At 35.3% G+C, this 27,688-nt stretch overlaps 1 protein-coding gene across 1 annotated transcript in view; it reads left to right on the forward strand.

The window, feature by feature from the left end:
- Nucleotides 1-27,688, forward strand: part of SCP2 (sterol carrier protein 2) — a 130,489-nt gene that overhangs the window by 65,889 nt on the left and 36,912 nt on the right. Inside the window, exons 11-12 of the mRNA XM_037021795.2 lie at nt 5,755-5,862; nt 25,487-25,640. Of these exons, the coding sequence (XP_036877690.1) occupies nt 5,755-5,862; nt 25,487-25,640 (262 nt within the window). The remainder of the gene's footprint in view (nt 1-5,754; nt 5,863-25,486; nt 25,641-27,688) is intronic.

Raw genomic sequence — 27,688 nt, forward strand, 5'->3', positions numbered from 1 at the left:
TGCCTCTTTCTCCCTTTAGTTCTGTCAATTTAAATTCATTTATTTTTAGGCTGTGTTATAAAGCACAAACACATTTATAGTTGTTATGTCTTCCTGATAAGTTGTCCTCTTTTCTTCATTACAAAATTTCCTGCTTTATTTCTGGTTATATTCTTTGTCTAGAAGTCTCTTTTAATCTGATTAAAATAGTTATCCCAGCGTTTTTATGCTTACTGTTTGCATAATCTACCTTTTTCTGTCCATTTGCTTTCAAAACTTCCTTGTGTTATTTATCTGCTTAAGGTGCATCTCTTGTAGGCAGTAGTGTATTTTTTAATCCATTTTGTCAATCTTTGCCTTTTAGTTTTGGAGTGTTTAGACCTGTGCTGTCCAATAAATAGCTGCTAGCTATATATGATTGTTGAATCCTTGAAGTGTGGCTAGTCCAAATTGAGATGTGTTGTAAGTGTGAAGTATGCACTGGATTCTTAATCCTTAATATGAAAAACCAAACATAAAGTATTTCATTAATAGTTTTGTATATTGCTTATATTTTGAAATGAAACATTTTGGATGTATTAGATTAAATAAAATATATACCTGAAAATTTAAAAGTACATATGTGATTTTGCATTATATTTCTATTGGACAGTGCTATTTAGAGTACTAACATTTAATGTAATTATTGATATTGTAGGATTTCAGTTGACTGTTTTATTATCTGTTTTTCTCTTTGCCCTCTCTGTTTTTTGTCTCTTCTACCTCTCCTGCCTTCTGGATTATTTGAATACTTTTAGTATGACATTTTAATCTATGTATTGGCTTTTTGGTCCTAACTCTATAGTTTTAGTGTTTTGTTTTGTTATGTTTTATTGTTGTAGGGTTTAACCTCAACACTACTGATATTTGAGCTAGATTATTCTTTGTTGTGGAACTTGTGAATATTCCTGGCCTCTACCCACTAAATGCCAGTAGTACCTCCCCACACAGTTGTGACAATCAAAAAATGTCTTCAGACATTACCAACTGTCCCTTGGGGTGCAGAATCTCTCCAGGTTGAGAACCACTGCTATAGAAGTTATAGTATGCATACTTAACCTTCACAGTCTCCTTAGAGTTAATATTGTACCACTTCACATAAAATGTAGAAACCTTGCAAACATTTACACCCATTAACCAACTCACCTCTGCTTTACACCAACCCTTATAATTACCATATGTATTATATCTTGTACATTGAAAACTCCCAAAGATAATGTTCTGATTTTTTTTTTAGTCTTCATGCTATGTGAATTTTTTTAACTATAGTTTTTTTAAAATTAAGGTATCATTGATATGCAGTCTTACAAAGGTTTCACATGTGCAACATTGTGTCTTCAACATTCACCCTTATTATCAAGTCCCCCCTATCCCACTGCAATCACTGTCCATCAGTGTAGTAAGATGCTATAGAGTGATAATGTTGTAATTATTGTTTTCAACAATTGCTCATATTTTAAAGACCTTAAGAGGAAAAAAAAGTTGTTTATATTTACCCCCATATTTATCATTTCTGTTGCTTTTTCTTCTTACTTGCAGGTCCAAATTTTTTTCTGTTTTCATTTCCTTCAGCCTAAATAATTTATTTTAGCATTTCTTATAAAGTAGGCCTTTTGGATATGAATTCTCTTAGTTTTCTTTCGTCTGAGAATGTCTTTACTTAGCCTTAATTCCTAAAGGAAATTTTTGCTGGATGTATAATTCTGGGTTGACAGGGTTTTTCTTTAAGCAATTAAAACATGTTGTTTCACTCTTCTGGCCTCCATGATTTCTGATAAGAAGTACACAGTCATTGACATTGTTGTTCACATGCATATAATCACTCCTTTTTTTCCAACCAGTTTCAAGATTTTTAGCAGTTACAGTTGTTCTCTATCTAGGCATGGGTTTCTTTAATTTATTTGGCTTGGGGTTTTCTGAGTTTCTTAAGTCTGTAATAATGTCTTTCACCAAATTCGGGGGCTATCTAGCCATTATTTCTTTAACATTTTTTCTGCCTCAATTTTTTCTCTATTCTCCTTGTAGGATCCCAGTGATGCATATATTAGACCTTTTGATATTGTCTCACAGGTCCTTGAGGCTCTGTTCATTTTTAAATACCTTTTCTTACTGTTCTTCAAATTTGATCATTTATATTGATCTTTAAGTTCACTGACTCCTCCATCCTCTTTCTGCTCTTGACCATCTTTAGTGGGTTTTTTATTTCAAATACTATATTTTCAGCTCTAGAATTTCCTTTTAGTTCATTTTATAGTTTTCACTTCTCTGCTGATAACTACTGCTTATTCATTTTAGTGTGTTTTCTTTAATTGTAATAGTCCAAATAACTGCTTTTGTCTTTGATAATTCTGTGACCTGAGCCTTCTTGGATTCTGCATCTGTTGTTTATCTTTTCCCTTGAGAGTTGGTCACAATTACCTGATTCTTTGGATATTGAATAATTTGGGATTGTATCCTGGACAAGTGAATGTTACGTTGTATAGATCCTCTGGAGAACATTGACATTTTTGTTTCAACAAGCAGTCAACTCAGTTGTGTTTAGACAGCTTCTGTCTTCCCTTCTTTGGGTGGTGGTTAAAGTCTGTTCAGTTCTTTAAGGCTTTGTTGTACTGTTTTGGGTCTGTCCTATGCTTATCTTAAGATTGAACCTGAGACTTACATAGGTCCCTGTACAGAATTAAGGATTCTCTTCTCTGGCTTTCTATATTGTGAGCCTCATCTCTTCCTTTCTGGCCTGTAGAGAGTTCTTTTCCTGGTTCCTCTGGTTAGAAAGATGGAGTTTCTTTGAGAGTTTTAGCTGCCTGTGCAACTCCAGGACTGGGTTTGTCCTTGGGGCAAAGCTGTTAAGAAAGTCTAAAAAAAAGAGAAAACTGGTAACTCACCCTTGTGCAGGGGCTTCTCCAAGTTTTAACTTTCTCCATAATCCCTTTGCTTTGTTTATTTTTCAGTCATTTGGTTGTTTTTTGTGTTTAATCCAGTGTTTTCAGTTGTGACCAGTGAGAGAGATGAACTTTACTGAATATATGCTGCCTTAGCAGAACTGAAACCCAAATCTCAAGGTTTAAATGTCACATATACAGTGATGACTTTCAAATTAACATCCCTATCTTAAACTGCTTCCTTGATCTCTAGACTCATACATCCAACTGCCTACTTTTCAGGAGTTTTTTGAATGTCTCATTAGAATCTCAAACCTAAGTCCAAATTGAACTCCTGATACGACCCAGACTTCCTCCTTCCTTAATCCTTCTCATCTTCCAGTTGTTCAAGCTGGATACTGTAGAATCATTCTTGACTCCTCTCTTTCACAGCTTCAGTTGAATCCATCTCTAATCTACTTTAATCCATCCTGTTGGCTATGGACTCTACCTTCGAAATATATCCAGAATGTGAACATATCTTACCACTTTTTGTCATTCACTACCAGCCTAGTCCAGACCACCATTATTTGTCATTTGCATTAATGTAGTAGTCTCATAACTGGTTCCCCTGCTTCTGCCTTGTCTCCTTACAGTTAGTTCTCTGTAACAAAGCTTTAATGATCCTGTTAAAAGCATACAGAAGCTCAACGTCATTCCTTTGTTCATCTCCCTCAGAAGTAAAAGCCAAAGGTGATCTGTTCCTGTACTCCCTGCTCTCATCTCTGACTTATGTATCTTTCTGTCTTACTGTGCTCCAGCTACATTGGTCTCCTCCTTCAAACACTGTAGGCTTGATCTTAGCTTAGGGCTTTTGTTCCAATATCAGTACTCTATTCCGGTCTTTGACCAAGTGTAACCTTCTCAGTGGAAGCCTTCTCTTGTCACCTTGTTTAAAATGTAAGCTTCTCTATCTTCCTTGTCCCAACCCTTCTTATACCTCCTTTCCTGCCTTCTGTTTTCCATGATACTTATTACCACTCTAAATATTATATATTTTTCTCATATTACATTTTGTCTCTCTCTTCCTCACACCTCTCTCCAGAGTAAATTAAACTCCATGAGTAGGGATGTTAGTCTGTTTTATTCACAGTTGTATTTTATTCACTATTGTATCCCCAAGTTCCCAGCATAGTTTTAGGCATGTAATAGGCATAATAATTGCTTTCCAAAAGTGTACACATTTATTTTCCTATCTGTGGCATATGAGAGTCATCATTTATAGTACTTTCATCTCTGGGTCATTTTTAGTTGATGAGTTGAAGATAACTTCCCATGGGAATCTTCTGATACTTGATAGGATTATATATAGTATAGAAAAAAACCATCCAATAGATTATTTACTTCTTGGGGTTGGTTTGTATTCAATCTGCTGTTACTTGGTACAATAATATTTAGCAGTTTTGAAAGCAGTAATAGTAGATAGAATACTTGTTATGATTAGAACCTTGCGTCAGCTTCTGGGTCAGAAACACCAAAAAATAAAAGAATACCTCAATGGATATTTTCTTAATTTATAACCTAGATTTAAAGTCAAGTCAGAAGTGTTAATAAAAAAGTTTGTGATTAGTGTATTTTGTTTTACCAATAGTGAGACTCTTTGGTTTTTGAAGGCAATAAACTGTATCAGTTCAGAACACAAGCTATGGAGCCAGGCTGCTTGAGTATTAATCCTGGATCCCTTGCTGTTGTCTTGGGCTTGTTACTTAATATCTGTGTATCTCTTTCCTCATCTGTAAAATAGGAATGATAGTACCTACTTTATAGGGTTGAGGATTAAATTGTATAAGTATATGTAAAATAATTAGAACAAGGCCTGACACAGAGTGAAGGCTTAAAAGCTATTAGCTGCCTCTGGCAGCACCACCACCATTATCATCATTATTTGGAGATTCTACCTCTCATTATCAGAAAGATGATCTGGAATAATGTTTTATACAATGCACTCATTTTATTTACTTCTTAACCATCTGATAAGAATGACCAGGGGATTGATAGGAATGTTGAAGCCACCAAGCATATGAAGTAATTTTTTTCTTTTATGCTTACATTTATGGCTCAACAGTACTTTCAGCCACTTCTCTTCATTTCATGCAAGTGCTCTTTTTTTCTTTCTCTCCCCTCTCTGTTGCCCTTTTTTAAGTCTCATGGTTACCATGGGGGATTGCTGGCATGGTGAAATAGGTGAAGGGGATAAAGAGGAACAAAATCTCAATCATAATAAAATTGGTCCTGGGAGAGAAAGTACATCATAGAGAATATATCAATACTATAATATCTTTCTATGTTGTTGTGGTAAGCATTTAATAATATATAGATAACTGTGGAATTACTACGTTGTATACTTGAAAACAATATAATATATATATATCAGCTATACTTAAATTTAAAATAAAAGATTATACATTTGGCACAGGTTGGATAAAAAATATATAGCACAGCAGTGTAGTTGAATGGAAATTAACACATTTTGTCAAAATTATGAATTTTTAAAGGTAACAAAATTATTTTATCCATTATAGTTCTTTCCTTCTGGTTCTCTGAGTCTATTATGTTTGTAGCAGTTTTAGAATCGACAGAACTCTTAGGAACTAAAAGGATCTTTGTTTCATACAGGAAATGTCCTGAAAATATAAACCTTCATTAGTCAATATTTATTACCTAACTTTTAGAAGTGTTTATATCAATTTTATGTTAGTTTGAGCTGTTAAGAAATGTTTGTTCCAGGAAACTATTGGCTATGTGGAAGTTAAAGAAAAAACATCATTTGTTCCAGTATTATTTTTAACATTCTTGAATATAACTTTTCCTTTTATAGGACTAGGTGGAAAACTGGTTGATAGAGGAGATAATACTTATGGAGGAAAGTGGGTCATAAATCCTAGTGGTGGACTGATTTCAAAGGGACACCCACTGGGAGCTACAGGTAATGTTATACACAGATTTCATAAATTTTTTGTTATCATTTTTGGCATAAGTATGATTGATTTAATTATTGATTTAAATGAAAGATTGTATTCTCTATACCTGATAGCCAGTGCTTTAAATGATTGTTTAGCTGTTATTTTTTATTTTCCTTTAAGTTTATTATACTTCAGTAATCTTGATTAAATGATAAAAATTTAAATTAGTTGAAACTCTGAATTCAACAATATATAATTATTAAAGTTTGATTACTTTCAAATAGATATACAACTTAACTAACTAGATGTTTCCAAATAGAGATTCTGCTAGACCTGCTAGATAAGAATCATATGAAATGGGTACATTATTTGTATGTGGTTGTATAGTGGTTGGTGTTTTTTCTCTTGGGAGAACTGGACCAGAAATTTTGAAATACAGGTTTTACCATAGCTCTACTACTGACTGGCCATGTGACTATTTTGATTGATTATCAATTAATCACATTAACTCTTAGTTTCCTTAATTGTAAAATTGAGAAATTGTACAAAGCAGCTTCTAAAATAACTTAGCACTAAAATTCTAGGATTTGTTTTTTCAAGATGGGTTTTACAAGTTTTTTCCATATTGTCTTGTACATTAGTTAATTAACATAGTAAAACTAAATTTTCACAAATTCCAAAATAGAGAAGTTAGAATTAATAGTGTATTCATTACAGCAATTAACTTTGGTTTGTTTCTGTTTATCACTCAAATTTAGCAAGCTTATAGTCTAGTAAACAGATGTACATATAAAGAGTAAGAGAGAGGTAGACAGTTGACTGCAATATAATGTGCCACCTTGTTTGTTTCCTGTCTTGTCCTTTTGTTCTTTTCTCTTTTCATCCTGTATTTTTATTAATTGGGCATTTTTTTATTATACCCAATTCTGTTGAATTATTTCTTTTTCTTGTTTTTTAGTGGTTACTCTAGGATTTACAATATGCATCTTTAATTTACCATAGTCAACCTTCAGATAATGTTATACCATTTCACATGTAACGTAAAGGATTTTTACAACAACGTATTTTCATGTACCCTTTCCTATCTTTTGTGCTATTATTGTCATACATATACTTCTAAATGTATTATAAACCCCATGGTATACTCTTGTTATTAGTATTGCTTTAAACAATCTAATATCTTTCAAAATAATCTAAAAATGAGGGGAATGGGAATGATGTCATTGGGAGTGGCAGAATAACAGCATCTGAATATTCTCTCCTTTATAAAAGTACCAAGAACACTTGCAAAAATTGTCAAGATCATTTTCATAACTTTGGAAATTAACCAAAGGCTCACAAGTAATCTGGGGGAACATTTGTTAGAAACAAACAGCTTAATCTCCATGAGAACCTAAGTTTTGTGGCATTTTGACTTTCTCTGATACCACCCTGCTTTCTCCAGCTCCGTGATAGCTTTGAAAACAGCAGCCTGCAATCATGGTAAAAACTAGCAGCCTAGCCAACACTGGAGGAGTCAAAATGGAGTTGGAGCTCTTCCAAAGCCCCATTCTCAGAGAATTGTCATTATTTGACCAATCTGGCAGTTCTCTGGTAAACCATCTTTGGAAGGCTTATCTTTGTGTTGCCTGACAGAGAACTTGTGCAGTACAAGTAGTATTTTCCTCAGAGTCATTTGTCAAGAGCAATCAGCAACAACTGTTTAATGACATAGTTCCCTAAGGTACTAGGGAACTATTGCCCCATAGTAACAATTGGGGCAAACAAAAAACCAACCAAAAACTTAAAAGAAAAAGCTGAGGAATGAGATGTCCATATAGCCCTTTGAAAAGATGTGACATATTCCTGTGAATCAAGAGTACCAAGTACATCTGTAGGGTTGTGTGTATGCCCAGGGCCATGTGCATCTCAGGAAAGACCAGAGAACTTACTAAGCTCTCACCTCTGGCTGATCGCAGGGCTCTGTGCCAACAGGAAGTAGACTAAGGTGACATCCCGGCCAGTACCCTGACACATGCACAGTCTCAGCAAGTACTGGGAGACTTTCTAACTCCAGATGTTCAAGGAAATCTGGTCATTAGCTGACCACTAAGCTAACTGAAAAGGGAATTCAGTGGCCAGTTGTGACCAAAAAATACAGATTTTACAGAATTAGTTAGGAAAAGTCAATAAATCAACAGCAACAATGACAACAAACTGGGGAAGGAGGAGAATCTGGTTTTCTAGAGCTGCCACATTATGTTATTTAAAATGTCCAGTTTTCAACATAAAACTATGTGACAGGCAACAAAACAAGAAAATATGGCCCATACACAGGAAAGGAAAGCAGTCAGTAGAAACTGAGGTAATCCAAACATTGGGTTTGCTGGATAAAGACTAAACCAGCTATTTAAGTACGTTCAAAGAAGTAAAAGAAAAAATATATATAAGTACTAAAGGAAAGTATAATAATGTTTCACCAAATAGGGAAAATCAATTATTGGATAGAAATTATGGAAAAGAACTAAATAAATTCTGGAATTGAGAAGTATAAAAACTGAAATGAAAAATTCAATACGGGACTCAACACCAGATTTGAACAGGCAGAAGGAAAAAAAATCAATTAACTTTAAGACAGGTCCATTGAGCTTATTCGATATAGTCTGAGGAATGGGAAAAAAAAGAATGAAGAAAAATGAATAGAGTCTCAGAGACTTGTGAGACACCAGCCAATGTGGCAACATACACATAATAATGGTCCCAGAAGGAAGGAGAGAAAGAAAGGGCAGAGAGAATGTTTGAAGAAATAATGGCTAACTCCCCAAACTTGAGAAAAACATTAATATACATATCGAAGATGTTTAACAAACCTTAAGTAGGAGTACCTCAGAGTTCCATACCTAGACACATCATAGTCAAACTGTTGGAAGCAAAAAACAAATATTCAGAGCAACACAGAGAAGTGATTCTCAGTAAGTAATTTCTCTCCAGAAACCACTGAGGCAGTTTGGTGAAGGAAATTGTCTAACAAGAATTCTATATTCAGTGGAACTACCTTTAAAAAATGGAGGAATTAAGACATTCCCAGGTAAACAAAAGTGAGAGAATTTATCAGTAGGAGACCTCCCCTGTAAAGAATACTTTGTAAAGAGTCATTCATGAAAGTTCACTAGACAGTAGAATAAAGAACACATGGACAAATAAAGAGCATTGGTAAATGTAACTGCATTGGTAAATATAAAAACAAGTAAGTGTATTTTTTATTTATCATGTTTTCCCCCTCCTGTCTGATTTAAAATGCAATTGCACAAAGCATTAATCTGAGTTGATAGTTATATAATGAGTGAAGATATAATTTGTATGACAGTAACACAATGGAGAGAGGGAGGGAGCAGACCTATATAGGAACCCGTTTTTGTGTATTGTTGAAATTAAGATGGTGTTAATCTGAACTTGACTGCTATAAATTAAGATGTTAATTGTAATCCACAGAGCAGCCACTAAGAAAATAACTAAAAGTTTATAGTAAAGGAAATGACAAAGAATTAAAGTGGTACACCAGAAAATACCTATTTGACATAGAGGAAGGAAATAATGGAGAAACAGGGATACTAAAAATGATAAATGATCAAGAGAATGAAAAGACAAGTCACAACCTAGGAGAAAATACTTGCAAAGGACACATCTGCTTAAGGGCTATTATCTAAAATATACAAAGAACTCTTAAAAGTAAACAGTAAGAAAATGAACAACCTGATTAAGAATGAGCAAAAGACCTAGACTTCTCACCAAAGAAGACATACAGATGGCAAACATGTACATGAAAATATTTTCAACATTGTATGACATCAGGGAAATGCAAATTAAAACAACAGTGAGATACCACTGTATACCTATTAGAATGTCTGAAATCCAAAATGGTAATAACACCAAACACAGGCAATTTCTTACAAAATGAAACCTCCTCCTACTATATGATCTAGCAGTTGTGCTCCTTGGTATTTACACAAATGAGATGAAAACTTACATCCACACAAAAACCTGCACGTAGATTTTTGTAGCATCTTTATTCATAATCACCAAAACTTGGAGGCAACCAAAATATCCTTCAATAGATGAATGGATAAATAAATGGTAGTGCATCACAGACAATGGACTGTTATTCAACACTGAAGAAAAATTAGCTATCAAGTGGTGAAAGGCATGAAAGAACCTTAAATACGTATTACTTAGTGAAAGAAGCCAATCTGAAAAGATTATATACTGTACTTCAACTGTATGACAATCTAATAGGTATAGGCCAAACTATGCAAACATTGAAAAGATTAGGGGTTAGGGAAGAGAGAGGGATGAACTGGTAGAGTACAGAGGGTTTTTAGGGCAGTGAAACTGTTCTGTATGGCACTATAATGACAGCTACATGCCATTACATTTGTCGAATGCATACAACACTGAGAGCAAACCCTGATGATAACTGTGGACTTTTGGTGATAATTACGTGTCAATATAGGTTCATTGATTGTAACAAATGTACCACTCTGGGGTGGTTGTTGGTTGTGGGGAAGCTATGTGTATTTGGAGGGCAGGGACTTTATGGGAAATCTCTGTACTTTCCACTAAATTTTGCTATGAACCTAAAACTGCTCTAAAATCCTTAGAAAAAAGTCAACCTCTATCAATATACATTTATGTTAGATAATAGATAATGAAAGAGGAAAACAAAAATAATTTGGTTAATGTGTACAAATATATTAATGTCAAAACAACTATTTAACTATGTTAAACTATTATAAAGTCCTTTTTTCTGCTACTTGATGATCGTTATAGATGGTATTTATAATTGCCTTCTTCTACATATTACTTTTGCCCTTAGCAAGCATTTCATTCATGGTTTATCTGGTGGTATGACACAAACCTTCATTTATGAATACTTTATGCCAGTAGCAGCCCAATTTCTTTGGGTTATTGTAGTAAAAGTTAGAATTATTCATTTCATCTCAGTCAGTTAATACCCTTCCTTACCTAGTTCAATGCCATGAGGAGCCCGAAGTGGCCAGGTGGCAGTCTCTGCTTCCAGTTCAGTGGAAGAAATACTGTTGTGTCTAAGACTTCTAAACCAGCAGAGCCCAAAGTTTCAAGAATGGCAAGGAAAAATTTTGTTAATGGATCATTAGGGATGATAGTGATAGAAGCCACTTTCTTTTCTATCTTTGGATCCCTTTTGTATTCTGGCTATGGAGAAAGCATCACTGATTCAGAGTATGTTCCCCATTTTGGAGGATATAACCCCAGCCCTGCAAAGTGTTGCTGGCACTATTAGAGAGTCTTCAAAAGACCTTTACATTATTCTATCCGACCAACTGCTTTAGGGTAATAGAATAAATGGTAAGCCCAGCGAATACTGTAAACAGGAGTCCATTCTTCCATTTCACTCTTTAAGCCTATTAAATGAGCTTCTTCATCAGAGGAAGTACCATGTGGAATACCAAGATCAGGGATAAAACCCTAGGGGATATAAAAATCAAAGGTGTAAGTGGAGAAGAAGAGACACTTAAGAATAATGAGAAGAAAAGACCAGTTACCCAAGGGAGGAAAGTATTTCAAAAATAAGTGGTCAGGCCAGAAAAGTTAGATTGATGAAGAGTGAAAAATGTCCTTTGGATTTGGATGTTATCAAGTCATTGGCAGTTTTGGAGCAATTTTATTGAAATGTGTGGCATGGAAACACATGGGAATTTGGAAAGAATTTCTGAAAGTGTGAAAGTAGCAACAATAGCACAGATAAACTTTTCACAGTGGCTGTGAAGGGAAAAGGATGTATAGTGGATGTGCCTCAGTTGCAGGTATGTGTTCCGTATGAACAAAATCTTAGATTTGATTTTAGCCTCTTGTTTCAGTATATAGCTTTGTTGATTCTAGTTTTTTAATCTGTCAAATGGGAAAAAAGTTTAGAATCTACCTTATAGGATTGTTCTGTGGATTAAATGAGGAAGTATATAGTAGAGCCCCCAAAACAAAATAGGAAAACAGTAATTGCTAGTGTTCTCCTCCCACCATTTCTACAAAAGGAAGGTGGGAATAAAGTCCATATGTGTATCACAGTATGAAAAATATTAGTAACCATTTCAGGAGAATGACATTCTTTAATTTGTAAAGAAACTAATTTTCCTTCTAGTATGGCAGCCTTGAGGCATCAGTTTCTCTATTTAAATATTGTGCCTCATGCTAGATATTTTAAAACTATTTTTCTGCCTTTGGTAAATAGACTAAACCATTTTGTTTATGCCACAAAAGAATTAGGTCATATTTCAGTGATGATTTTGTTGCTGAGGAGACATAGCAAGTCAGGATGATAATAAATATTTCTGTGATACTGTCATTGAAGGTTTAAAGAGCTACAGTTTGCATTTGGGACATTGATATAATCCTCCTTTCAGACAGTTTCCTTCTGTCTTCCTACTTCCTACTGTTTCCATACTGTAAACTTCTCTTTTGTTATGAGATGAATGTGACATTTCAGGTAGTTGTTTTTATTGACACAACTTTTTTCTCCTATGAAGAAAAATCTTATCATTCACTTGTTTGCCATTCTGAGATATTTTTGTTCTGCCATCCATTGAAACAATAAAAAATTGTGCTTTTTAGTAACAATGTGATTTTTCATATCCATATACTTCCCTAAGATTGAGATAGAATTTTCATACAATAAAATGCATGGTTGTCACAAAACCCAGTTGCTTATAGCAGCATTATTCATAATAGCCTATAGGTGGAAACAATCCAGATGTCTGTTATCAACTGATGAATGGATAAACAAAATGTAGTATATTCACACTTGGTTTTTTACAAAAAGTAGAATATTCTTCAGCCATAAAAGAAATGAAGTACTGACACATGCCACAATGATGAGCCTTGAAAATATTTTGCTAAGTGAAAGAAGGTAATCACAAAGGCCACATATTATATGATTCCATTTAAATGAAATATTCAGAATAGGCAAATGTATACAAACAGAAAGATTAGTAGTGGTTTAAGATTGAGGGAGATAGGAGAGTGAGTATGGGATTAAAGAGTATGGGATTTCTTTTTGAGGTGATGAGTATGTTCTAAAATTGATTATGGTGATGGTTGTACAAACCTATAAATATACTAAAAACCATTGAATTGTAGCTTTAAATAGATGATTGATTTTGAGAATTGTGTACATCCATGTAACTACCTGCCAAAATGAGCTAAATTTCCATCACCCCAGAAAGTTCCATTATGTCTATTTCCAGTAAATCCCCTAACTTCCCTCAACTACCTCTTCCCTACTCTCCAACCCCCTCCTGCTCAACCAAGATAAGACTTTTACTTCTGTCTTGACAGATTAGTTTGCTGATCCTAGAATTTCATTTAAATGGAATCATATGCTGTGTATATGTATGATTTTATATCTGGCATCTTTCACTCAGTAGAATGTAGGATTCATCCAAATATTTCTTCAATCAGCAGTTCATTCTTTTCTGTTGCTAAGTAGTATTCCATTTCTTAAATATACCAGTTTGTTTATTCATTCTCTTGTTCAGAGACATTTGAGTTCTTGCCTGTTTATGGCTATTGTAAATAGGGACATTTTTATACAAGTCCCTTTGTGGACATATCTTTTGCATATTTCTTGGATTAATAACTCAGATTAAAACCGCTTAGTAAGAAGGCCAATGAATGTTTAACTTTGTAAGGAACTGTCAAATAGTTCTCTGAAGGGTTGTATATGCTTTTTATTTTATTTATTTATTTTCAAAAATGTTTGTGAATGTATTATTTTAGTTTGATGTAGTCCCATGAGTTCATTTTTGCTTTTGTTTCCCTTGCTCCAGGAGATGCATTCAGGAAGAAGTTGCTCATGCTTGTATTCAGGAGATGTTTGCCTGTGTTGTCTTCTAAGAGTTTTATGGTTTCATGACTTACATTCAAGTCTTTAATCCATTTCAAGTTTACTTTTGTGTATGGGGTTAAACAATAATCCAGTTTCATTCTCTTGCATGTAGCTTTCCAGTTTTGCCAACACCAGTTGTTGAAGAAGCTGTTATTTCCCCATTGTATATCCATGGCTCCTTTATCGTATATTAATTGATCATATATAGTTGGGTTTATATCAGGGCTCTCTAGTCTGTTCCATTGTTCTATGGGTCTGTTATTGTGCCAGTACCAAATTGTCTTGATTACTGTAGCTTTGTAGTAGAGCTTGAAGTTGGGGAGCATAATGCCCCCAGCTTTATTCTTCCTTCTCAGAATTGCTTTGGCTATTCAAGGTCTTTTGTGATTCCATATGAATTTTAGAACAATTTTCTCTAGTTCGTTGAAGAATGCTGTTCGTATTTTGATAGGAATTGCATTGAATCTATAAATTGCTTTAGGCAGGATGGCCATTTTGACAATACTAATTCTTCATATCCATGAGCATGGGATGAGTTTCCATTTATTGATATCTTCTTCAATTTCTCTTAAGAGTGCCTTGTAGTTTTCAGGGTATAAGTCTTTCACTTTCTTGGTTAGGTTTATTCCTAGGTATTTTATTCTTTTTGATGTAACTGTGAATGGAATTGTTCTCCTGATTTCTCTCTCTGCTAGTTCATTGTTAGTGTATAGGAATGCCACAAATTTCTGTGTATTAATTTTGTATTATTTGCAACTTTGCTGAATTCAAACATTAGATCTAGTAGTTTTGGAGTGGATTCTTTTGGGTTTTTTATGTACAATATCATGTAATATGCAGACAGGGACAGTGTAACTTCTTCCTTGCCAATTTGGGTGCCTTTTATTTCTTTGTGTTGTCTGATTGCCATGGCTAGGACCTCCAGTACTATGTTGAATAGAAGTGGGGAGAGTGGGCATCCTTGTCTTGTTCTCGATCTTAAAGGAAAAGCTTTCAGCTTCTCACTGTTAAGTATGATGTTGGCTGTGGGTTTGTCATATATGGCCTTTATTATGTTGAGGTACTTGCCCTCTATACCCATTTTGTTGAGAGTTTTTATCATGAATGGATGTTGAATTTTGTCAAATGCTTTTTTAGTATCTATGGAGATGATCATGTGGTTTTTGTCCTTCTTTTTGTTGATGTGGTGTGTGATATTGATGGATTTTCGAATGTTGTACCATCCTTGCATCCCTGAGATGAATCCCATGTGATCATGGTGTATGATCCCCTTGATGTATTTTTGAATTCGGTTGGCTAATATTTTGTTCAGTATTTTTGCACCTGTGTTCATCAAGGATATTGGTCTGTAATTTTCTTTTTTTGTGGTGTCTTTGACTGGTTTTGGTATTAGAGTGATGCTGGCCTCATAGAATGAGTTTGGAAGTATTCCGTTGTCTACTCTTTGGAAAACTTTAAGGAGGATGGGTAGTAGGTCTTCACTAAATGTTTGATAAAATTCAGTGGTGAAGCCATCTGATCCAGGGGTTTTGTTCTTAGGTAGGTTTTTGATTACCAGTTCAATTTCATTGCTGGTAATTGGTCTGTTCAGATTCTCTGTTTCTTCGTTGGTCAGCCTTGGAAGGTTGTATTTTTCTAGAAAGTTGTTTATTTCTTCTAGGTTAACCAGTTTGTTTGCATATAATTTTTCATAGTATTCTCTAATAATTCCTTGTATTTCTTTGGTGTCCCTTAGTGATTTTTTTCCTTTCTCATTTCTGATTCTGTTTATGTGAGTAGACTCTCTTTTTTTGTTGGTAAGTCTGGCTAGGGGTTTATCTTATTTTGTTTATTTTCTCAAATAACCAGCCCCTGCATTCATTGATTCTTTCTATTGTTTTATTCTTCTCGATTTTATTTATTAAAGCTCTAATCTTTATTATGTCCCTCTGTCTACTGATTTTGGGCCTCATTTGCTCTTCTTTTTCTAGTTTCATTAATTGTGAGTTTAGACTGCTCATATGGGATTGTTCTTCTTTCTTGAGTTAGGCCTGTATTGCAATAGACTTTCCTCTTAGCCAGGCCTTCGCTGCATCCCACAGATTTTGCAATGTTGAATGATTGTTGTCATTTGTGTCCATATATTGCTTGATCTCTGTTTTTATTTGGTCATTCACCCATTGGTTATTTAGGAGCATGTTGTGAAGCCTCCATTTTTGTGGGATTTTTCATTTTCTTTGCATAATTTATTTCTAGTTTCATACCTTTGTGGTCTGAGAAACTGGTTGGTACAATTTCCATCTTTTTGAATTTCCCAAGGCTCTTTTGTGGCCTAGTATATGATCTATTCTTGAAAATGTTCCGTGTGCACTTGAGAAGAATGTGTGTTCTGCTGCTTTTGGGTGTAGAGTTCTGTAGATGTCTGTTAGGTCCATCTGTTCTAGTGTGTTGTTCAGTACCTCTGTGTCCTTACTTATTTTCTGTCTGGTTGATCTGTCCTTCAGAGTGAGTGGAGTGTTGAAGTCTCCTAGAATGAATGCATTGCATTCTATTCCTCCTTTTAATTTTGTTAGTATTTGTTTCACGTATGTAGGTGCTCCTCTGTTGGGTGCATAGATATTTATAATAGTTATATCCTCTTGTTGAACTGACCCCTTTATCATTAAGTAATGTCCTTCTTTGTCTCTTGTGTCTTTCTTTGTTTTGAAGTCTGTTTCATCTGATACAAATACTGCAACTAATAGGTAGAAAAAAATGCTTTTTTCTACCTATTAGTTGCATGAAATATCTTTTTTCATACCTTCACTTTTAGTCTGTGTATGTCTTTGGGTTTAAAGTGGAGTCTCTTGTAGGCAGCATATAGATGGGCCTTGCAGTGACTCTATGTTTTTTGATTGGTGCATTCAGTCCATTTACATTTAGGGTGATTATCGATAGGTATGTACTTATTGCTGTTGCAGGCTTTAGATTCATGGTTACCAAAGGTTCGAGGTTAACTTCCTTCCTATCTAAGAGTCTAACTTAACTCACTTAATATGCTATTACAAATACAATCTAAAGGTTCTTTCTTTTTTTCTTTTCTTTTCTTCCTCCTCCATTCTTTATATAGTAGATATCATATTCTGTACTCTTTGTCTATCCCTTGATTGACTTTGGGGATAGTTAATTTAATTTTGCATTTGCTTAGTAATTAGCTGTTCTACTTTCTTTACTGTGGTTTTATTACCGCTGGTGACAGCATTTAAACCTTAGGAACTCTTCCATCTATATTAGTCCCTCCAAAATAGACTGTAGAGATGGTTTGTGAAAAGTAAATTTTCTCAGCTTTTGCTTATCTGGAAATTGTTTAATCCCTCCTTCAAATTTAAATTTTAATCTTGCCGGATAAAGTATTCTTGTTTCAAGGCCCTTCTTCTTCATTGCATTAAATACATCATGCCACTCCCTTCTGGCCTGTAAGGTTTGTGTTGAGAAGTCTGATGATAGTCTGATGGGCTTTCCTTTGTATTCCTTTCTTATTTCTCTCTCTGGCTGCTTTTAATAGCCTGTCCTTATCCTTGATCTTTGCCATTTTAATTACTGTATGTCTTGATGTTGTCTTCCTTAGGTCTTTTGTGTTGGGAGATCTGTGCATCTCCATGGCCTGAGAGACTTTCTCCTTCCCCATATTGAGGAAGTTTTCAGCAGTTACCTCCTTAAAGACACCTTCTATCCCTTTTTTCTCTCTTCTTCCTCTGGTACCCCTATAATGCGAATATTGTTCCGTTTGGATTGGTCACACAGTTCTCTCAATATTCTTTCATTCTTAGAGATCCTTTTTTCTCTCTGTGCCTCAGCTTCTTTGTATTCTTCTTCTCTAGTTTCTATTTCATTTATCGTCTCCTCCACCATATCCAATCTACTTTTAATACCCTCCATTGTGCTCTTCAATGATTGGATCTCTGACCGGAATTCATTCCTGAGTTCTTGAATATCTTTCCATACCTCCATTAGCATGTTAATGATTTTTATTTTGAACTCCCTTTCAGGAGGAGTCATGAGGTCAATGTCATTTAAATCTTTCTCAGGAGTTGTATTAATAATTTTACTCTGAACCAGGTTCCTTTGGCATTTCATATTTGTATATGGCATCCTCTAGTGCCCAAAATCTCTACTCCCTGGAGCTGCTCAGCCCCTGAAGCAATGTTGGGGGGGTCACAGGGGAGTGGTAGTGTTGCCTGGGGGAAGAAAGAGCTGTTTCTTGCTTCCCAGTTACTATCCCTGCCTCCGTTGCCAGAACCAGTGGGGTGAGCACACATATATAAGCCTCTATGCTTTGCGTTTGTAGTTGCTGTAGACAGATCTTCCCTCTGGTTGGCCTAATGCCAGGATAGGGTTTGTTGGTTTGCGAGCCAGGTGGGGCTGGCTGGGAGAAAGGCACAGTAGGCTGCCTATCACGGAGGGGGTCCTTGGAGCTGTGTAGCCTGCCAGCAAGCTGGAGCATCTGAAGATTGTCTAAGGAGGAAGATTTCTTTTTCCTCCTTAAATATGAGAGTCTTTTTGGCAAAGCTCCCAACCTGCTGGGCAGAGTGCTCTTGGACAATTTTATCTCCCTGTCCTCTCTCCTGAGCAGTAAGCTCTGTGCAATCCTTGCCCCTTTAGCAGCCCTCTTGCTAAGGGCTTCCTTGTTAGGAAGTCTCTCAGACTGCCCACCTTTCTTTTGTCCCAAGCAGCCTGATATGGATCCCTGCTTTCCACAAGCGGCTGGAATCTCAGTCTCTCCAGGAATTCTCCCTGTCTTAGCTTTCCAACCCCGTAATCATGAGAGTATCATGCAAGCACCATGAAATGTAGGTTTTTGCTCCCAGAGCAGATCTCCAGAGTTACGTATTCAGTAGTCCCAGGCCTCCACTCCATCCCTGCTCTGTTTCTCTTCCTCCTGCTGCTGAGTTGGGGTGGGGGAAAGGCTTGGGTCCCGCCAAGTCACAGCTTTGGTATATTACCCTGTTCTGTGAGGTCTGCTCTTTTCTCTAGGTGTGTGCAGTCTGGCGCAGTCCTCTTTCTTGTTGCTTTTTCAGGATTAGTGTTATTAATTTTATTTTTGAATTATATGCAGTTTTAGGAGGAAGCCTCTGTCTCACCTCTCATGCCACCATCTTGAATCCTCTGCTTTTTAATATTATAGCTGGATGGCAAATTTTAACATTTAAGAAGTCTTTGTCTTCCTCCTTACCCTTATTTCTGTTTCTTAGAGTCAACTGATTTTAATATTTCTTTTGTAGTTTTCCAAAAATTGTTATGCTTATACAAATACATACGTATATGCATTTATACAATCTTTATGTATGTGTGTATTATCACATTGTAGACTTCTTTTTTTACTTACATCTTAAAAATACTTTTATATTACCACCTACAGATAGTCTTTATTCTTTTTAATGCCTGCAGAGTATTCTCATTGTAAGGAATATACATATGTGTTTGTATAAGCTTAACAATTTTGTCAAGTATATTATTACAAACTGCTACAATAAGCACCTTTGTATCTTTAAATATTTTTGCAAGTATACCCTTAGGATAAATTCCAAACAGTGGACTTACTCTGTCAAAAGATAGTATGTATTTAAAAATTGGTGAATAGTGCCAAATTTTCTTCAAAAAAGATTATACCAATGCATATTCCCAACCACAGAATATGAAAGGGCTTCTTTTTGTACAATCTGGTCAATGTTGGAATTGTAAAAAATCAAATGTAAACAATTTTGCCAGTCTTGGCAGGTTATCCAATTCTTTCTCTTGGATGCTAAAAAACTAACCTAAAACACCCCAGGAAGTAGTTTACCTAATTTTTAAATACTTAAAAGCATTTAAAAACTCACACATTCTGAAGAATCCTTTGAAAACCCTTTCCAATATTTGAGTCTATACTGTTGGTAATGTTTTCTTCTTATCATCAGTCTTTGAGGGATAGTGTTTAATTATGGTGTAGCATTTTAGGGGGAAAACTAATAAATCTTAATGACTTGATTAGTAGTTCAATAAGGATGAGGAATTACTGAAGAGTAAATGTTTACTTACTGTATATTGAGGATTTGGATATATTTCAATTAAATTTGACACATGGCTATTAGCTGTATTCCAAGAAAGAATTTAGACTCCTGGAAAATACATCAGAATGACAGCTCTGAGTAGTTTAAGTATTTTTGCCCTGGTTACTTGCATAACAAACTGCAATAGGATTCTAAGAATCAGAAAGTGGTCAAGTGGTTCTCAACCATACTTAGTTATGATGGGGTAGAGAGTATGTAAGGTTCTCTTCTACAAATGGTATTAGTTAATTGTAAGATATTGCTACTTTGGTGGGAACTCAGTATTGGAGAATTAGCTTTAAAATTAAAGCTCCTTGATATTTGTTTCTGATTTTAAATTGTTCAGATCTGGGTGGGAAAAAAAAGTTTGTAGCTGCCATAATAGTACTCATAATAGAAGAAAAAGATTTAAGCATTTGAATTGAATATTCTTTTATTCATTGTTGTTTTCTAATTAGAAAAATCACATTAAACATTTAATTTTTTTTCTTTTTGGTTTACTTTGAAATATGGTTATATGACAAAAAACAAATTAGTGCCCAAGTAATAGTATCATTTTATTCCTGTTTCTAAAGTGCTTTAATATATATTGCACATTACTTACTGAACACTTGCTTAAAATGAGTAAGTAAAATTTGATATTAGCTTATTCTTAGATATTTCTGAGTTTTGAAAATGCATATTAATAATGTCTGTGTGCTGAAAAGCAATGAGAGTGCCTTGGAGATAAAGTTCCTGACAAGGGATTGTTACTTTGAAACTGGAAATGGGTTATTTACTTTGGCCTTTGAACCAATTCAGCCTGGCATTTAGTGCCTTTCCCCTATTGGCTTCAACCTAATCTTAGATCCTGATCTTCCATTTTTCAGTACATGAAAGTTCAGCAAATGCTTACGTGAAAGTTCTTATCATCAGTCTTTGAGGGATAGTGTTTAATCATTAAGTGCAGTAGGTAACTGATTCTCAAATATGGGGTCTACTGATGGACGGATTCAGAATCTCCTATAGCTTGTAAATATATATATTCCTACCCTATCTTGGAAGTTCTGATCCCTAGCTCTTTCTCATGCACAGCCAGGTTTGGGAACTAGTGCTCAGATACACAAGATAACCATTGCCTTCAGGAAGCATACAAAGAGCAGATAATGTAATAACACAACAATACAAGGCAGAATATAAGTGCCTTAGGCAAAGCAGAGCTCTGAAGAGATGATAAAAGGAAAGGAGAATGGTGGGGATGAATATTTACTAAATACCTACCACATACCAGCTTTTCATCTATGTCTAGTTGGGTCTTAGGGGAGGAGAAACAGAAAGGGGCAGCATGTTTAAACTAAACTGGAGTATTTACTTTTCCCAGACATATTTATTTCCTTCTCACCTCTGTAAACTCTCTCTTTGCTCTTTTCTCAATAATAACAGCAGCAAATACTTACAGTGCTGAAGTGTTGGCTTCAGCACTGAATTCTTCATTTTCATATGTACCTTATAAAACTTTTCCTGATTTCTTGATCCTTTCCATAGATGGAATTAATCTTTGCATTTTCTGAGCCCTTGCTATACTTTCTCAGTACTTCTCTTTTGACATTTATGCTTGTAGTACATAGTGTAATTATTTATGGTGTTTTAAACATCTCCCATATTTGACTATTTGCCTCTGAGGGCAGGATACATACTTCATTTGTCTCTGTACCCTGGACACTGCCCAGTACAAGACTTTGCAAATGTCAAGGAGATGGTTGAGTAATTTACTCAACTACTGCACTTAATGATAAGGTGGGCACAGAGCTCTTTTAATATCTGAAAGGTAGTATGGGGCAACAGGCATAAACTTGTTTAGTGTGTGACAAAATAGGATCACTGGGAAGAATACATGGGAAGGTAGATTTGGAGCTGACACAGGAAAGAACTTCTTATCTGGAGAGGAATTGACATCCTAACAATAGTGAGTCTTTTGACCCATGAACAAAAGATGTATTTTCCATTTATTTAGGTCTTCTTTAACTTTTCTCAGCAATATTACAGTTTTCACTACAGGTCTACATCTTTTGTCAGATTTATTCCTAAGTATTTAATAGCCCTTTGAAACTCAAACTTTCTTTCTCAAGAAGCCAGGCTCTAGTAATAAAAAAACCATGCTATTTTATGTCATTTATGCTGAGGCCTTTAGATGTCTAATTTGAAAGTAAAGCTGAATTACGACTTCTTTGTACTTGGCTGCCTTAATGATATAGGACGAGTTTATGGATTCAAGAAAGCAAGAAGAAGAAAAGACCTCAGGTAATATCTCAAGATGCTATCCACTGTAGTTTTTACATTCTGTGGTTTTCCTTAACACTTAGTACTGACTTTTATTAGCATTTTATATTGCACTGTGAATTATTGATGTCTTCAGTGCTAAAGGAGTGCTTGATACATGTTTGAATGATTTGTTTTCAGTAAAAAAGATTGACCAACATCTTGTTAGGAAAATTTTGCAATACGTTAGTAATAAAATGAAGTAATCAGGTTAAAAAAAATTCGTCCCCCCTTTATAAGAGGGTATAGTAAGATTATTATTGCTTGAATATGCTATTGTGACAGGATGCCCATTCCTATGCCCACCCACAATTTATAAATATATCACTCATTTTTGATAGTTTACTTTTTTCTCAAGCAGAGGAAAAATACTGATTTTCAATTCAGTTCCAGAAGTTATCTAAGGGAAGAAAATTTTTTAAAAATGTTGCTCTAATAGTTTTGCTTTTGTAACTATCTGCTGCACCTTCTTAGCAAGTGGATTTCTGAAGCCAGCTTTTGACTTTCACCCTTCATAGATCTAGATGGGAGAAATATAAGTAATACCAGTTTATTCTGACAGTAAACAACCACAAAGCTTAAATAATAAGTATGTTTTCTCCCTGATAATCATCTTTTGTCAAAAGCAAATAAATGACAGTAAGTTGATAGCATGGATCTTTATTCTCCCCCTTCTTCCTTTTTTTCTGCCACATGGGAGTTAAGCAAATCATATGTAGAGATGGATTATTGCAAGGTGTCTCATCTATTATATCACTGTTATGGTGTAATTGAGATTATTGCAAAATCTGAAAATGCTTTCTGTATTAATTCATACTCTCCCTCTCTTCTCTCCTCTTTCCCTCTCCCCCCACCCACCCCGTCTCTTTCAGTCTTCCCCCATTCCCCTTCCTTTCCCCTTCTTTCCCTCCCTCTCTCTTGATCTCCGCCCCTCATTTTCTCACTCTCATATTGGCTCTCTTGAGCACTTTCTGGAGTCACTCAACTTTCTCTTCTTTAAGCAGGCCATGTTCTTTCTTTGCACGTGTTCATCTCTTTTCTTGAAGCATTCTTTCCATCTTTTTGCCTGGTTAACTCCTCTTTATTCATAGGATCCCAGTTTAGATCTCTATCAATCTTGGAATCATTCTTTGACCTGCCAAGCTATGCTTGTTTCTTCTTTGGACTGAGCTTGTAGCACCAGTGCTAAATATATCCTATGGTAGCATTATCAGACTGTACTGTAAATGCCTGCATCTTTGTATCTCAGGCTGTCAGCTTCATGAGGGCAAAGACCAGGCCTTTCTTGTTTATTTCTGGATCTTCCAAGCCTTGGGCAGTATCTGGCACATAATAGGCATTCAGTAAATATTTGTTGTTCAGCCACTGTGTTTTGTATTCAAAACGATCATAAGATTGTATATCAAGTACTTAAAAAAATTTTGTTGTTCAGAATACAAAAGACATTAAGTAAATGTTTGTTGGATGGAGGGGTAGATAAATATCTAATTGATTTCTTGCATTTTTTGCTAATATTATATGATAGGCATTTTATAAATTATTAAAATTTTATAAATATTTTAAATAGGAACATAGTACATTGTCATATGGAGAGATCATAATTTATATAACCATTCCCTGGTTATTTCACTTCTAGATTATCTACTTTTTCACAATGTGATGAGCAGATAACTGGTACCATATGGAGGTGATTGTCTTGCCATAACCTCCCCAGCATTGATTAATACCATTTTTAAATATGCTTACCAATTTCATTTGTTAAAAATGGTATCTTTCTGTTTGATTTGATCAAGGTGAGGTTGTGTTTCCTCAAATATTTATAAACTTTGTATATTTATTATTTTGTGAAGAAAACTAGCTGTACTCACAGAACCCAAGAATGCACTAACAGTTACCAAAGGGAGAGGGCTGGGGGTTGTGGGTAGGAAGAGAGGGAGAAGGGGAATAAGGGGCATTACGATTAGCACACATAACATAGGAGGGTCACGGGGAAGGCAGTATAGCATGGAGAAGACAAGTAGTGACTCTATAGCATCTTACTATGCTGATGGACAGTGACTGTAATGGGGTATTTGGGGGGGACTTGATAATGGAGGGAATCTAGTAACCACAATGTTGCTCATGTGATTTTGTATTAATGATATCAAAATTTAAAAAAAAAGATTAAATGTCTTGGTACAAATACAGATACCCAATTTATACCTGCACAAAAATGTCTTGGAAAGCAATAAAAAATTATTACTAAAACCTGAACTGCCTACAAAGAAAAGAAATTTCCAACAGAACAAATAAAAAAACTAGCTGTATTTCCCCATCCATACATATATAAGACAAATTTGAATACTTTTTTTGTTGTGCTTGTTCATTAATTATTTAAGCTTTTAATGTGGCAGATTTCTGGTAAAAAATTTTTTCGATTTGATTGCTCCAAAGTTTGGATATGTTAGTAGAATCATTCACTTTCACCTTCCTCATTAATGTTCAGAATGTTTACAATTAAAAAATTATTGTAGGGTGTAGAGTTACCTATTTAAACGGTGTTTATACAGAGCCACTGCTTGGCAATGATAAGTCGCAATTAAATTTCTTGAAGGTGGGGTTTACGTAGGAAACTGTCACAGGTACTCAGCAATCAGAAGTTGTGATTGGGGGTATAGGTGGAAAAACAGATACGTGTATCTGCTTCCAGGGTGTGAAAACAGTTTATCCTGATAGTTTGAACTAGGCTATCCTTGAATCGCTGGTCTAATAGGAAGACAAATGAATGTAATTCAGGAGATCTGGATTCTAATGTCAACTCTGGAATTAGCCTGTTTTGTGACCATTCACAAATTACTTCATCTTACAGTTTCTCATTGCTAACATCATTAAGTTCTTTCTGGTTCTAAAAATTTTTTATTTTTGTTATCCAGGGGACAAAATGCTATTATTAGGAAAGTATTTCATTCTTGGGAACTATTTGTGGAAAATAGTGAAATTGCACATACTAGATAAATTTTTTAGGGTAAGTGAACTCCCAAACCTAGACTATTTTGTTACATTAAAAATGGTAAAATTAGTTAAATTATATTTATGCTATTTTGCCTGGGCCAGAAAACTATATTCAGTGTTTTCTCTTTAAACATTGCCCAAAAAAATAACAGGTTGGATAAATTTAAACAGTGCAGGGAATTTTGTAAGCCTGGCTATTGTCTAAATACAGAAGTTACTTAGGAGAGAAAAACCAGTTGCAAAAACCCTCAAAGCTTTTAAGAGAAGTTATATTTAGGCAGATATTTTCTCAGCTTAATAAAATGCTTTAATTGAAAGTCACCAATTAAATGTTAGCCTTCCCGTCTTGAGAAAGCTGGTCAAGGCAGTTTTCTAAATTAGCGGAATCTGACTGCTCTGTGTTCGATTTGTTAGGTCTGGCTCAGTGCGCCGAACTCTGCTGGCAGCTGAGAGGGGAAGCCGGAAAAAGACAAGTTCCTGGTGCAAAGGTTGCTCTGCAGCACAATTTAGGCCTTGGAGGAGCTGTAGTTGTCACGCTGTACAGGATGGGTTTTCCCGAAGCTGCCAAGTAAGTAGCCTTCTGGGCTTTGTCTGGCAATAAATCCTTCAGATTTTTCACAGCTGGTGACCGTTGTATAATGTAAAAAGTCCTAATTTTTATTGTCTTAATACTCAGAGAATAAGTATCTCATTACATTTCTTCAATAACATGGCTTAAAACTTTAAAACAGTCAGTTGGCTTTCAAGTTTAACCAGCCTTAGGAAAATTTTATTCGAAGAGGAAGCAGCATAGTCAATAGAGGGAGAAGAACTAGAAGCCGGAGCTGGTCAAGTCCTTTGTCAGCGGTGCCAACTTGAGTAATTTATTTTAGGCGAGTCACTTTTTGGTTTCCTCTCTCAACAGTTTGCTTTCTCCCCATAGCATACCAGGCTTCTGAAGTTGTTCGGAGAAAGTGATCAGATATGCTGACTGTACCTCTGCCAGTTTATGTTTCTGATTCCAGCTAAGTCCTCACTGCTGTTGGAATCCTATTTCTCTTGCTGATTTTCTTCCTAGCCTTGTCAGATGTCTGTGTGCCTTAAATCTCCAAGCACTTTTTTCCCCAAGCCTTCAGGATCCCTCAACTTCTTGCTCTTCCTTAGAAGAGCCCAACTTCCCCAGAGGCAAAAAAGTCTGTCTTCCTTTCCAAGGCTCAGCTTTCCAATTTGTATGCTTTTGTTTCCAAATACCTTGTGTAACTTTGTTCCAAAAGTTAAGTATACCCTCTCCTTTTTGAATCTTTCCATGTTTGCCTTTCCTTTGACTCCTTTCTCTTGTCAGCAAATATTTTCACATCTTCCATATCCTAAAAATCTATTTTTTTCCTTGCCTTAATTACTCTCTTTCATGATGGGCCTTTTATATCGAACACTTCTGTTTTTCCATGCTGAAATATCTTATACTTCAGTTTCTGACCTCACCACTGAAGTCAGGTCAAGCCATCAATGATCTGATTATGAAATGTTCTTGTCTTTATTTTCCATCTTACTCTCTTTAACCTTGCTGTAGCTTCCAACACTTAATTGGCTTCTTTTTTCCTCCTGAAATTCTTGGTAATTATTTATTCATTTTTTTTCACACTTTTGGTACAACAACGTGACATGCTTCTTTTACAGAATCCATCATATTCCTATGTTTTACAAGCTCTTGAGCCTCTTCTGCCTTTTTTTACTCTTCTTTCTTTACCTAGAATATCATTTCTGTTCTGAAAATTCTTTCTTTTAAGGCTCATTTCAAGTACCACCTCCCTTTAAATATTCCCATCACTTTGTATCTTTTGGGCCTCCATCCAGTTTTGGTTTAGTTGGAGTGTGTATCTAGCTGGGTTTTCATTCCCATTATTGTATGAAACCCTTGAGGCCTAAGACTGTGACTTACTTCTCCCCAAACCTTTGAGGATTTCTCTCATAGTAACTGTTTATGGAACTGAATCAAATAAAAAGATCTTAAGATGCTGAATTTTAAGTTTCCTTCTAAATCTGATTGATTTTGTACTGTCCTCTGGAAGTCTATCCAATTCTTTGGAATTGAAATTTCTTAGTAAAATTCAAACTTTACAGAGCTACCAGAGTCAGCATATTAATGTAGCTATCTAATTTATCTAGAATAGAAGGTTATGAATTCGGTCAGTAATTCTATTTTAAACATGGAGTTCTCATAGTTTTTTATTTTCAGGAGTTGTAATTGGGAGAGAGAATTGTTCACAATACCTACGTATGGTTGATACTTCTAGGAAGGCATAATATGAAAAAATCCAGATGATATACAGGTTTCCCATTGTTATCAAAATGTAGAGCATTCACATGCAAATTTTCAGATGTGGAAATGGCATGAAGTGAAGAAGCATTTACCATTAATTTATATGGAAAAATTTATGAGTGTTTCCAGACCCAAAAAATAACCTGTCTGGCTTTTCTGAAACCTTAGGATACATCTTATTAACGGATGCACAGAGTAAATTGAGATAAAGCGCAGATGAATACAGATGCACTTTAAAGCTGTGGCAACTTGATGCTGAGATGCTGAGTGTAGTTCCTGGTGAGGAGCTTGGCTGGGCCGCTCTCATTGCTGAGTGC

This window comes from Manis javanica, chromosome 4, assembly GCF_040802235.1.
Source record: "Manis javanica isolate MJ-LG chromosome 4, MJ_LKY, whole genome shotgun sequence".
Taxonomy (NCBI): Eukaryota; Metazoa; Chordata; class Mammalia; order Pholidota; family Manidae; genus Manis; species Manis javanica.